Source organism: Jaculus jaculus, chromosome 22 (assembly GCF_020740685.1).
Source record: "Jaculus jaculus isolate mJacJac1 chromosome 22, mJacJac1.mat.Y.cur, whole genome shotgun sequence".
NCBI classification, from domain to species: Eukaryota; Metazoa; Chordata; class Mammalia; order Rodentia; family Dipodidae; genus Jaculus; species Jaculus jaculus.
In genome coordinates, this window is record NC_059123.1 from 792,292 (window position 1) to 804,875 (window position 12,584).

The following is a 12,584-nucleotide window of genomic DNA, read 5'->3' on the forward strand; positions in this document are numbered from 1 at the left end:
AGAGGCCAAAGAGGAGATGGGTCTGTTATGTTTCTGAAATGAGTTTTTAATCTTTATTAGATCACATTGCTTGATTTTTCTGTTGCACCACTAGGTTGCATAGTAAAAATGTAGACTAGATCAGTTATATGTATTTAAGTTAAATTTATGATAGGATGGGTTGAAAGAGAAAACTCCAGTGTTCAGCTTTTTTACTGGCTTAATCTAAACCTGACACTTTTTGATTCTATATGTATTGTAACTTGCCTCAGATTTTTGAAGTTATTCTCCTTTAATTTCTTTCATTATTCTTCCCTACTTTAAATTATACACACACACACACACACACACACACACACACACATATAAATTTATTTATTTATTTATTTATTTATTTATTTATTTATTTGACAGAGAAAGAGGGAAGGAGGGAGAGAGAATGGGCACACCAGGGGCTCCAGCCACTGCAAACGAACTCCAGACACGTGCACCCCCTTGTGCATCTGGCTAATGTGGGTCCTGGGGAATTGAACCTGGGTCCTTTGGCTTTGCAGGCAAATGCCTTAACTGCTAAGTCCTTCCAGCCCCTACTTTTTTTAAGAGTGTGTGTTTATTTGAGAGAGAGAGAAAATGGGCTGCCAGGACCCCCAGCTACTGCAAATGAACTCCAGGCATATGCATCACCTTGTACATCTGGGGAACTGAACCTGGGTCCTTAGGCTTTGTAGGCAAGTGCTATAATTGCTAAGCCATCTCTCCGGCCCGAACTTTTTTCTTTTCTTTCTTTTTTAAAATTTAAGTGGGGTTTCTATCCCAGGCTGACCGGAATTCACTATGTAGTTTCAGGATGAACTCAAACTCATCACAATCCTCCTACCTCTACCACCGAGTGGTGGGATTAAAGGCATGTGGCACCACACCCGGCTAATTTTTTTTATGTTTTGGTTTTAAAATAACTTCTAAAAAATATTTTTATTTATAAGAAGAGAGAGAGAAGAGAGAGAGACACAGGATGAGTATGAGTGCTCCACTGTAAGCAAACTCCAGATGCAGCCAGGCAAGGTGGCATGTGCCTTTAATCCCAGCACTCTGGGAGGCAGAGGTAGGGGAATTGGCATGATTTGAAGGCCACTGTGAGATTACAGAGTGAATTCCAGGTCAGCCTGGGCTTGAGTGAGACCCTACCTTGAAAAAAGACCCTCCAGATGTATGTGCCACTTTGTATATCTGGCTTTATGTGGGTACTGGGAATCAAACCTGGGTAGTTAGGCTTTGCAGGTAAGTGGCTTAACTGCTGGCCATCTATCCAGCCATGATTTTTTTTTTTTGGGGGGGGGGTTTCAAGGTAAGGTCTCAACTCTTGCCCAGAATGACCTGGGATTTACTATGTAGTCTCGGGTGGCTTTCAACTCACCGCAGTCCTCCTTCCTCTGCCTCCTGAGTGCTGGGATTAAAGGTGTGCATCACCACGCCTGACTTCTAATTTTTAAAAATTTTCATTTATTATTTGAGAAAGAATGGTCGTGCCATGGCCACTAGCCTCTGTAAATGAACTCAAGATGCATGCACCACCTTGTGTATCTGGCTTATGTGGGTACTAGGGAATCAAACCTGGGTCCTTAGGATTTGCAGACAAGCCCCTTAACCACTGAGCCTTCTCTCCAATCACCACTTCTGAACCTCTTTTGTATTTAAATTTTTTATTTTTATTTATATGAGAGAGGGAGAGAGAATGAGAATGTGCATGCTAGGGCTTCCAGCTACTGCAAACAAACTCCAGATGTGTATGCCACCTTGTGCATCTGGCTTACGTGGGTCCTAGGGAATCGAACCGAGGTCCTTTGGCCTTGGAGGCAAGTGCCTTAATTGCTAAGCCATCTCTCCAGCCCCTTCCCCCAACCTCTTTTTGAGACAGTGTCTTAATGTATCCCAAACTGACCTGGAACTCACTCTGTAGCCCAGGCTAGCCTTTATAGTGAAATTTACACCTCAGCCTTCTCAGTGCTGGGATTATATGTGTGAGCTACCACACCTAGTTTTATGAATTTTTGTCTCTTATTTAAAAACTTTCAGGGTCTCAGTAGGCTAGTTCAGGCTGGCCTGTGACTCAATCTGTGGTGTGTCAGACTGGCCTGAAATTCACAATGGTCCTCCTACCTCATTTTACTGAGTGCTGGGATAAAAAGTGTGTGCTGCCATGCCCTGCCTAAGTAACTCCTATTTGGACATACCTGAGCAGAGATGGCCACAAAGTTGCTGTTTTTTTTTTTTTTAATTTTTTTTGTTTATTTTTACTTAGTTATTTGTGAGTGACAGAGAAAGAAAGAGGCAGAGAGAAAGGGGGGGAAGAGGGAGGGAGAGGGAGGGAGAGAGAGTGGGCTCGCCAGGGCTTCTAGCCTTTGCAAATGAACTCCAGATGCATGCGCCTCCTTGTGCATCTGGCTATAGTGGGTCCTGAGGAATTGAGCCTTGAACTGGGGCCCTTAGGCTTCACAGGCAAGTGATTAACCACTAAGCCATCTCTCCAGCCCAAAAGTTGCTGTTTTCTTACTCTGCTAGGAAGCAGTGGAGAAGTATGAGGAAGTGCTTCATAATTTGGAATTTGCCAAGGAGCTTCAGAAAACCTTTTCTGCACTGAGCCAAGATGTGAGTATGTTTTCTTTGCTTTCCTAAAACTAGTTTAACCACTGGTCTTGAAGAAAATGTCATTGTCCAAAAATAGTGTTTGCTTTCTCACCTAACACTATGCTGAATACTCAGTTTGGGAGGTTGGGGAAAATAGTTTTTGATATTTCTGCAATCTCAAAGGAACACAAAGGACATCTGAATATAAGACATTGTGAATAAAGTATCTAATGTGGATTTTTTGTTGTGTTGGGACCTTGTGCTTGGCAAGTATTCTGCTAATGAGCTGTATCCCTAGTCCTTCATTTTCATTTTGAGATGAGGCTTTACTAAGTTTCCCAAGTTGTCCTTGAATTTGCTTGGTAGCCCAGGGAGGCCTTGAATTTGTGATTCATGTCTCAGCTGGAATTATGGGCATGATTCACCATGCTAGGAACCATGCTATTTTAGATATAATACTTTTTCTCTTTAGATACGCTACTGTAAATTGAGTTTTTTGTTTATACTTAACATAGTTGTTTTTCCCCACTCCAATCTGTTAACTTTATTTTGTTTTGTTCTCTTTTACTATGATGAGATCTTTCATATCTTCTTGGTTGGATGAGTAAAAGTATATTTGTATAATACTTAAATTTCCCCATCTTCTCTCTCTCACCAAAGTTGCTCTATTTTTGGTGTATATATGGTGTTCTGTTCTTTTTAGATCTAAATATTTGTGCGTTGGAGGTACCTGTTTGTGTATTCATGTTCATATGTTTGAGTTTACTTGTGACCAGGTGGCCTGTGCATGTGTATCCATGTGAAGGGCAGAGGTTGATGCTTGGTGTCTTCCTCAGTTGCTTTCTACCTTATATTTTCTTTTCTTTTCTTTTCTTTTCTTTTCTTTTCTCTTCTCTTCTCTTCTCTTCTCTTCTCTTCTCTTCTCTTCTCTTCTCTTCTCTTCTCTTCTCTTCTCTTCTTTTCTTTTCTGTCTTTCTTTTTCTTCTGAAGTAGGATCTTACTCTAGCCCAGGCTGACCTGGAATTCACTATGTAGTCTCAGGGTGGCCTTGAACTCACGACAATCCTCCTACCTCTGCCTCCCAAGTGCTGGGATTAAAGGTGTGCACCACCATGCCCAGCTCTCTGCCTTACATTTTGAGATAAGATTTCTCACTGATTTGGACAGACTATCTTGAAGCAAGCCCCAGGGATCCTCCTGTCTTTGTACCCCCAGTACTGTGCTGCCATACTTGGTTTTTACATTGGTGCTGGGGATCTGAACTCAGTTCCTTATACTTGTGCATTAAATAATTTACCCATTGAGCCATGTTCCTAGCTCCACATTAAAAAAAATTTTTTTTTTAAATACTGGTAGTGGTGGTACATACCTTTAATCCCAGCACTCTGTTTATTTGTTTTTCTTTATATATATATATATATATATATATATATATTTTTTTTTTTTTGAGGTAGGGTCTCAGTCTAGCCCTGGAATTCACTGTGTAGTCTCAGGGTGGCCTCGAACTCACGGCAATCCTCCTACCTCTATCTCCCAAGTGCTGGGATTAAAGGCTTGCGCCACCATGCCCGGCTCTGTTTTTCTTAATATATTTTATTTATTTGTTTGAGAGTGAATGAGGTACAGAGAAAGAGGGAGAGGGAGAGGGAGAGAGGGAGGGAGGGAGGGAGGGAGAGAGAGAGAGAGAGAGAGAGAGAGAGAGAGGGAGAGAGAGAACGAGCGAGCATGAGAATGGGCATGCCAGGGCCTCCAGCCACTGCAAACACACTCCAAATGCATGTGCCCCCTTGTGCATCTGGCTTACGTAGGTCCTGGAGAATTGAACAGGATCCTTTCGTTTTGCAGGCTGTGAGTTGGAGGCCACGCAGAGACTACATAGTGAATTCCAGGTCAGCCTGGGCTAGAGTGAGACCCTACCTTGAAAAACCAACCAACCACACAAAAAAAAAACTAGACAAAACAAAGTTGGAAGCTATCTTGTTTGGCCCAGCAGCATTCTTTGTCTTCTTGCTTGATTTCTGTCCCTCAGTAGGGCTCTATCATTTTAAGTCATTGTTTAGAAAATAAAGTCTACCATTCAGTAGTACCATCCAGTGTCTTATTTTTTATTTTTAAATAATTAGATTTTTTATTGAGAACTTAAAAATATACTTTATTTATTTGAGAGAGAGAACGGGTGTACTAGGTCCTCTAGCCATTGCAAATGAACTCCAGATGCATGCACTGCCTTGTGTATCTGGCTTACGTGGGCAATGGCCAATCAAACCTAAGTCCTTAGGCTTCACAGGCAAGTGCCTTAACCACTAAGCCGTCTCTCCAGCCCTTTATTGAGAACTGTAATACGTGAACATACTGTAATTTGACCATATTCCCATCCCATTTTCTTTTTTGTCTCTTCTTCCCCACCTCATGCCACTTACCCACTTTCTAAGTAGTCCTTCCTCTGTTTTACTGTCTTACTCCTTTTGTCCTCCTCTATCCTCAGTGTCAAAATTGATGGGCTCAGCCATCAATTTAATCCCAGCACTTGGGAAGCAGAGGTAGGAGGATTGCCATGACTTCAAGGCCACCTTGAGACTACATAGTGAATTCCAGGTCAACCTGAGCTAGAGTGAGACCCTACCTCTAAAAACCAAAAAAAAAAAAATCAGGAAAAATAAAAGGGATGGGTTCAGGGGCTTAGGGGCTGGAGAGATGGCTTAGCTGTTAAGGTGCTTGCCTGTGAAGCCAAACAACCCAGGTTCTATTCCCCAGTTCGTGGGTAAGCCAGATTTACAAAGTGGTGCATTTGTCTGGAGTTTGTTTGCAGTGGCTGGAGGCCCTGACATACTGTATTATTCTCTCTTTCTATCTGCCTCTTTTTCTACCCTGTCCAATAAATAGATAAATATACAAATAAAATATTTAAAAAAATTGGTGGACTGAGAACAGTGCAATATTACAGAGATATTGGCAACCAGTGTGGAGTCATGAATGTATCTGTTTGTTCATATAGGGAGCACAGTACACCCAGAGTATTCACTGGCTGATGTGCTCTTTCAAATTAGTTCCCAACACTGGGGAGGCCGAGGTAGGAGGATTGCTGTGAGTTTGAAGCCACCCTGAGACTACATAGTGAATTCCAGGTCAGCCTGGACCAGATTGAGACCCTGCCTTGAAAACAATCAGTCAATCAAATTAGCCCTCAAGTGGAGAAGAAAAAGGCCTATCAAGTTTCCACTCAAATATGGAGAAAGGGGATGTCAGTGGCTTTTTATTTATTTACTTGTTTTTATTTTTAAATTTGTTTGACAGCGAGAGAGAAAGAGGCAGAGAGTGGAAGAGAATAGGCATGCCAGGGCTCCAGGCACTGCAAATGAACTCCAGATGCATGTGCCACCTTGTGCATCTGGCTTACATGGGTCCTGGGGAATTGAACTGAGGTCCTTTAGCTTTTCAGGCAAATGCCTTAACTGCTAAGCCATCTCTCCAGCCCTGTTAGTGGCTGTTGGGACTTCCTAAGTTCTGGTTACCTGAGACAAACCTGTTTATTACTCAGTGTCTTAACTGGAAAAGAAAGCAGGGTTAGTTTATTAGTCATGAAATTTTTCATTTAATTTCAGTGATTTGGGATTAGATCTTGTAACAGGAAATGCTAACATGAATGGTAGAGAGATGTAAATCTGTATGTATTTTAACAGCTACTGAAAGCTCAGAAAAAGGCCCAGAGAAGAGAGCACATGTTAAAACTTGAGGCTGAGAAGAAAAAGCTTCGAACTATTCTTCAGGTTCAGTATGTACTGCAGAACTTGGCACAGGCTCATGTGCAAAAAGACTTCCGAGGGGGCTTGAATGGTGCAGTGTATTTGTCTTCAAATGAACTTGACTACCTCATTAAATTCTCAAAACTGACCTGCCCTGAGAGAAATGAAGGTCTGAGGTAAGCTAGTGCAGTGCTTTTCCTGAAATTGAACATGTAGCATTTTAGAGAACATTAATTTGACTCAGGATGGAAAGCTTTCACAGGTTTGATACATTATCTAGAAATATGCCACTGTGAATGTTCTCCCGGTAACACATTTTATAAATCTTTTTTTTGTAAACAATTTTTGATCATCATTTTAACCCTAGATTAATATTAACTAATAACAGTTATAGGTATTCTATTTTTTTTTTTACTCTTTGCCTTCTTACTTGTGCTATATTTATAGGTAAATAAAAATGAACTTGGTTAGTATTGTTAAACTTTGAAAATGAGAATTACATGGTCTAAGAATAAATGCTTAGAAATGTATCTGATAACTTAAACCCTTGAAAAATTGGGGCTACCTAGCTTTTCCTTCCACTTGATATTTTTGTTTTGATGGAGTAAATCAGTTAAACAGGTCTTCCTGCTTTTGCTTGTTAAGTATGGAATGTTCCAACATTGTGTTTGTTAGCTGTGTTCATGCAGAGTCAAGAGTTCAGCTCTTGAAGTCAGCCTGGTGTGGGAAGCTAGGTTAATGAACTCAGTCACCCACAGAGAGGCACAACGTCTCCTACCTGGGCTGATGATTTGCTTCATTTTCACCTGTTTGTTGCTTTGTCTCACTTTGACAGGCTCAGGGAAAGGAGCTTGCTTAATTTGAAAACTTAGCTGCTCTCTTTGAAGTTAAAAACAGTTTGAGTGTTTCCATTCATTGCATTATTTCATCTGAGGCACACACTTGATAACTAATAACACTGAATTGGCAGCTATAAATTCTTGATCTATTCTTTGATAGTCATGTTTGGCAAAATCTTTAATTTGGTAATTTTATGGAAAAATTTTCACTTTTGATATCCATAAATGGGCATTTAATAAACTTTTATATAATTACATTTTTTCCAGGCATAGTGGCACACACCTTTAGTCCCAGCATTCAGGAGGCTGAGGTAGCTGGATTGCAGGGAGCTAAAGGCCAGCCTGGGGCTACAGAGTGTGTTCCAGGTCAGCCTGGGCTAGAGTGAGACACTATCTCAAAAACAAAACAAAAAATTTTTTTTTAATTTCAAAGGGTAAAAGGGCGAAATTAATGTATTTGTGTATTTTAACTGTTGGGTTATATTTCATACATTGCACTGTTCTGTGTGTCCATCTAAAGCCATTCTGTTCTGCTGCTGCTTTTCCTTGTCAGTGTCGAAGACCAGATGGAGCAGTCATCCTTGTACTTTTGGGACCTTTTGGAAGGTAGTGAGAAAGCAGTGGTAGGAACGACATGTGAGTTTTCTCTACTCTAGACTTAAACAGTAAATCCTAGAAGTTTAGCATGACATTGAGGGTCTAAACTGTATCAGTCCATCAGCTTACATGTCTCAGAATACCGTATTGATTGGGAGAATGATCCCTTTATTTCTGTTAAAAGTAGCTATTGTATGTTCCTACTATTTAAAATGGGACTAACAGAATTTTGATGTCAGTATGATTTGAGAACAGGAGCTAAGTAATATTGCTGACTTCAACACTAGCTTAATCATTTTGGAGTTTAGTTCTTTATTCTGAATGGTAGTATGTATTTTGCTTAAGAACCTTAAACACTTTGTTAATACCAAGGCTTATCTATAAGGCCATTGTAGGAACAGATGAGTGGTTTTATTAATCTGTTGATTATTGCAAACAACTAGCTAGACTTCATTAAGTATGAAGTTTGTAGCTTAGGATAATGAAAACTTAGTAGATGCTAATAAGCAGGTATGTCATTGGTTAATTTCTTTCTGTTTAGAAAATATTCAATTATGTGTAACTATCAAGATTTTAACTTTGTTTAAATTTAAATCACAAGTGAAAATTTATTTTTTGAGGTAGGCATGGTTAGAATGCATTTGTAGTCCAAGTTACTTAGGAACCTTCAAGTAGAAGGCTTGCATGAGTCCAGGAGTTTGAGGCCAATTTAGGCAAAATAGCAGATACTGTCTGGAAAAATAGGAAATGAGTTTTAAATAACTTCTAAAAGAATTTGGTACTTTGTTTTTAAAAACTAAATGTATGCTTACTCTACAGCCAAATAGTTCAAATTTTAGTACCCAAGAGAGATGAAAACTTGTGCTCATGCATGAATATTCATACCACATGTACTGGTCAAAGAGAGATGAAAACATGTGCCCATGCATGAATGTTCATACCACATGTACTAGTCCAAGAGAGATGAAAACACGTGCCCTTGCACAAATGTTCATACCACATGTACTAGTCCAAGAGATGAAAACATGTGCCCATGCATGAATGTTCATACCACATGTACTGGTCCAAGAGAGATGAAAACATGTGCCCATGCATGAATGTTCATACCACATGTACTAGTCCAAGAGATGAAAACATGTGCCCATGCATGAATGTTCATACCACATGTACTGGTCCAAGAGATGAAAACATGTGCCCATGCATGAATGTTCATACCACATGCACTGGTCCAGGAGATGAAAACATGTGCCCATGCATGAATGTTCATACCACATGTACTGGTCAAGGAGAGATGAAAACATGTGCCCATGCATGAATGTTCATACCACATGTACTAGTCCAAGAGATGAAAACATGTGCCCATGCATGAATGTTCATACCACATGTACTGGTCCAAGAGATGAAAACATGTGCCCATGCATGAATGTTCATACCACATGCACTGGTCCAGGAGATGAAAACATGTGCCCATGCATGAATGTTCATACCACATGCACTGGTCCAGGAGATGAAAACATGTGCCCATGCATGAATGTTCATACCACATGTACTGGTCCAAGAGAGATGAAAACATGTGCCCATGCATGAATGTTCATACCACATGTACTAGTCCAGGAGATGAAAACATGTGCCCATGCATGAATGTTCATACCACATGCACTGGTCCAGGAGATGAAAACATGTGCCCATGCATGAATGTTCATACCACATACACTAGGCCCCTGCCCCAGATTCACATCAGTAAATCATAAACAAAACCCAGAGGGATCTACTCAGCAGTTAAGGAAAGTAATGATTAGGACATGCAGCAGCATGGGTGAGTCTCAAAGTCGTTGTGCTTAGTGAAAGAAGCCAGGTAATGATGAGTACACACTGCATGATCTTATTTATGTGAGTTTCTAGGAAAGGTCATTGGTTGTCAGACAAGGGGACAAATTGCAGAATGGGCATGAGTGCTTTTTTTGGGGTTGGCAAGAATGCTCTCTAGTGTGTCTCTGGTGGTAGCAACATGACTATGTCTCTCTTGGAACTATGCATTTGCAATAGTGAATTTTTTGATTTGTACATAATACCTCAAAGCCAATTAAAACAAAGCTAGGTATGGTGGTGTATGCCAGCTATCCTAGCATTCACTCTGTCAAAACCAAACAAAACAAAAATAAATGAACAGAATACTGATTTTAAAAAGACAAAAAAGCTGGGCTAGGTCTCACGAGATTAAGGTAGGAGTACCTTTGTGAGTGTGAGGCCAGCCTGGCTATCAGAGTGAGATCCTGTTTGAAAAGACAAAATTGTCTTACCATTCCTGTAAAAGGAGTAATAGACCCACATCAAATATGGGTTGTCTACTTTGGGAATGGACATTTAAAATGAAGTATGTTTAGACCTATATATTGTAGTTTAGCAACTTTAATGTCATTATAAGTTTTTTCTTAGTAATCTAATGGCAACTTGTTAGGAGTGTCATATAACTCAAGAGTGAAATATGTATTTTTAAACTTTTAAAAATTTTATTTTGTTTGAGAGAGAGATTGGGCGCACCAGGGACTTCAGATCCAAATGAACTCCAGGTATATTTTCTATCTTGTGCATCTGGCTTACATGGATCCTTTGGCTTCACAGGCAAGCGCCTTAATTGCTAAGCCATCTTTCCAGATCAAGAGTGAAATCTTTTTTTTTTGTTTTTTGAGGTAGGTTCTTTTTGTGTGCCACCAGACTGGGCTCCCAAGAATGAAACCTTAATCAATGAATTTTGTAGTTTTAAAAATACTTAAGCTGAGGGCCGGGCATGGTGGTAGACGGTTTTAATCCCAGCACTCGGGAGGCAGAGGTAGTAGGATTGCCATGAATTCAAGGCCACCCTGAGACTGCATAGTGAATTCCAGGTCAACCTGGGCTAGAGCAAGACCCTACCTCAAAAAAAAAAAAAAAAAAAAAAAATTAAAATAAAAACTTAGGCTGGTAAACTGGGCCTGGTGGTATACACGTGTAATCCCAGCACTTGAGAAGCCAAGGCAGGAGATCACAAATTCATGGCCAGCTGGGGTTACTAAGTGAGACCCTTTACCCAAATATCCAACCAAAAAGATAAAAACCAAAACAAGTGTCTAGATGGAGCTTTCTGCTGGGGATGACTGAGAAGCTAGCTTTCACTTTTTCAGAGCCTCAGCTAACAAGAACATAGAGTGGCTGGTCATGTCTTGGGGACAGATGGTAAAAATGTGTCTTAGCTCAGGGAATGTGTGCTTTTGTGAGTCTTTGATGAGGATCTCTGAAATGTAGTCATTTTTCAAATAGAACAAGCTCAGAGAAACTTAATTTGGTGAATTTTGAGAGTTTAGTCTTTGTCTATATTGATTTATGAAGTAAAGATAAGCTACTTATTTACTGTCATTGAAACCAACAGTTTTGAGGTCTTCCCCATGTAGACTAACTATTGTATTGGCCAATTCTATGCAGGTAAAAATAGAATTCCTATTCCCCACAACTTGTGGTGAACTTTCAGGTTATATGGTAACTAAGTCTTAATCACTCTTTCTTAGACAAACACGTGAAAGATCTACTATCTAAACTGCTGAACTCAGGTTATTTTGAAAGTATCCCAGTTCCCAAAAATTCTAAGGAAAAAGAAGTATCCTTAGAGGAAGAAATGCTAATGCAATCAGAAAAGAAAAAGCAGTTACTGAAGACTGAATCTATCAAAGAGTCAGGTTTGTTATCATTTGTGAAATTCTTTAGTGGTTTCTTGTTTTCTTTCTTTTTTCTTTAATCTTTTTTTTTTTTTTTTTTTTGAGACAGGGTCTCATTGTGTATACCTTTCATTGTCCTGGAACTTACTGTGTACACAGGCTGGCCCTGAACTTTCTGCTATCTTCCTCCCTTTGTCTTTTGTGGGCTTGAAGTAGAGCTATGCACTGCTGAAGTAGCCAGCTTTGCATTGCTGGGATGAACATCCAAACCAGCAGAGTTGATAAGAGGAACAAAATTTACTTCAGGCTTACAGATTGAGGGGGAGGCTGGTTCCCATTCATAAATCAAGCAGAGAGAAAAACCACCAGCAGCCAGCAAACACCAAAAAAGCACTAAGCAGCAGGGTCCTTGCCCGAGCTTACATTGCTCTGCACATCTTTTGGCTGGAATAAGATATGTCCCAGTGACACCTTTGGGTTGGTTTCCCGGATCCACCCCAATGACACTTCCTCTAGCCAGGTGGCCACAAACTCTAATAAAACACTTTCTATGGAGGATATACATTCAAACCATCACAACTACCTTGCCTGTTTTTTTTTTTTTTTTTTTTTTGAGGTAGGGTCTAACTCTAGCCCAAGCTGACCTGGAATTCACTATGTAGTCTCAGGGTGGCCTCAAACTCAGCGATCCTCCTACCTCTGCCTCCTGAGTGCTGGGATTAAAGGCGTGTGCCTCCATGCCTGTTATTTATTTATTTATTTATTATCCTTTTCCTGGAGCAAGGGTCTCACTCTACCCCAGGTTGACCTGGAGTTCACTATGTAGTCTCAGGCTGGCTTTGAATTTAAGGCAATCCTCCTACCTAAGCCTCCTGAGTGCTGGGATTAAAGGCATCCACCACCATGCCTGACTTTAAAATTTTTGTTAGCATATAAAGAAATGGACTATATTAGATATTTTCATACATATATAGCATTATAGTTTATTCTTATTCACTCCCCTTAGTCAGCCTTCATCTGCCTTACCCCTCTTGGTGGTCATACTCCATTATAGTGGTTGAGTTTTTTACTGCATTTTTAAACCATTTTGAAATGGTTACCTTATTTTAGCT

At 40.1% G+C, this 12,584-nt stretch overlaps 1 protein-coding gene across 14 annotated transcripts in view; it reads left to right on the forward strand.

The window, feature by feature from the left end:
• Caprin2 (caprin family member 2) overlaps positions 1 to 12,584 on the forward strand; it is a 76,057-nt gene that overhangs the window by 18,339 nt on the left and 45,134 nt on the right. For 12 of the 14 annotated variants that reach the window (XM_045139511.1, XM_045139517.1, XM_045139516.1 and 9 more), the window contains 4 exons: positions 2,539 to 2,625; positions 6,285 to 6,523; positions 7,740 to 7,822; positions 11,326 to 11,493. In XM_045139511.1, coding sequence (XP_044995446.1) covers positions 2,539 to 2,625; positions 6,285 to 6,523; positions 7,740 to 7,822; positions 11,326 to 11,493 — 577 coding nt within the window. The remainder of the gene's footprint in view (positions 1 to 2,538; positions 2,626 to 6,284; positions 6,524 to 7,739; positions 7,823 to 11,325; positions 11,494 to 12,584) is intronic. The other 2 variants (XM_045139521.1, XM_045139522.1) reach the window with 1 other exon arrangement.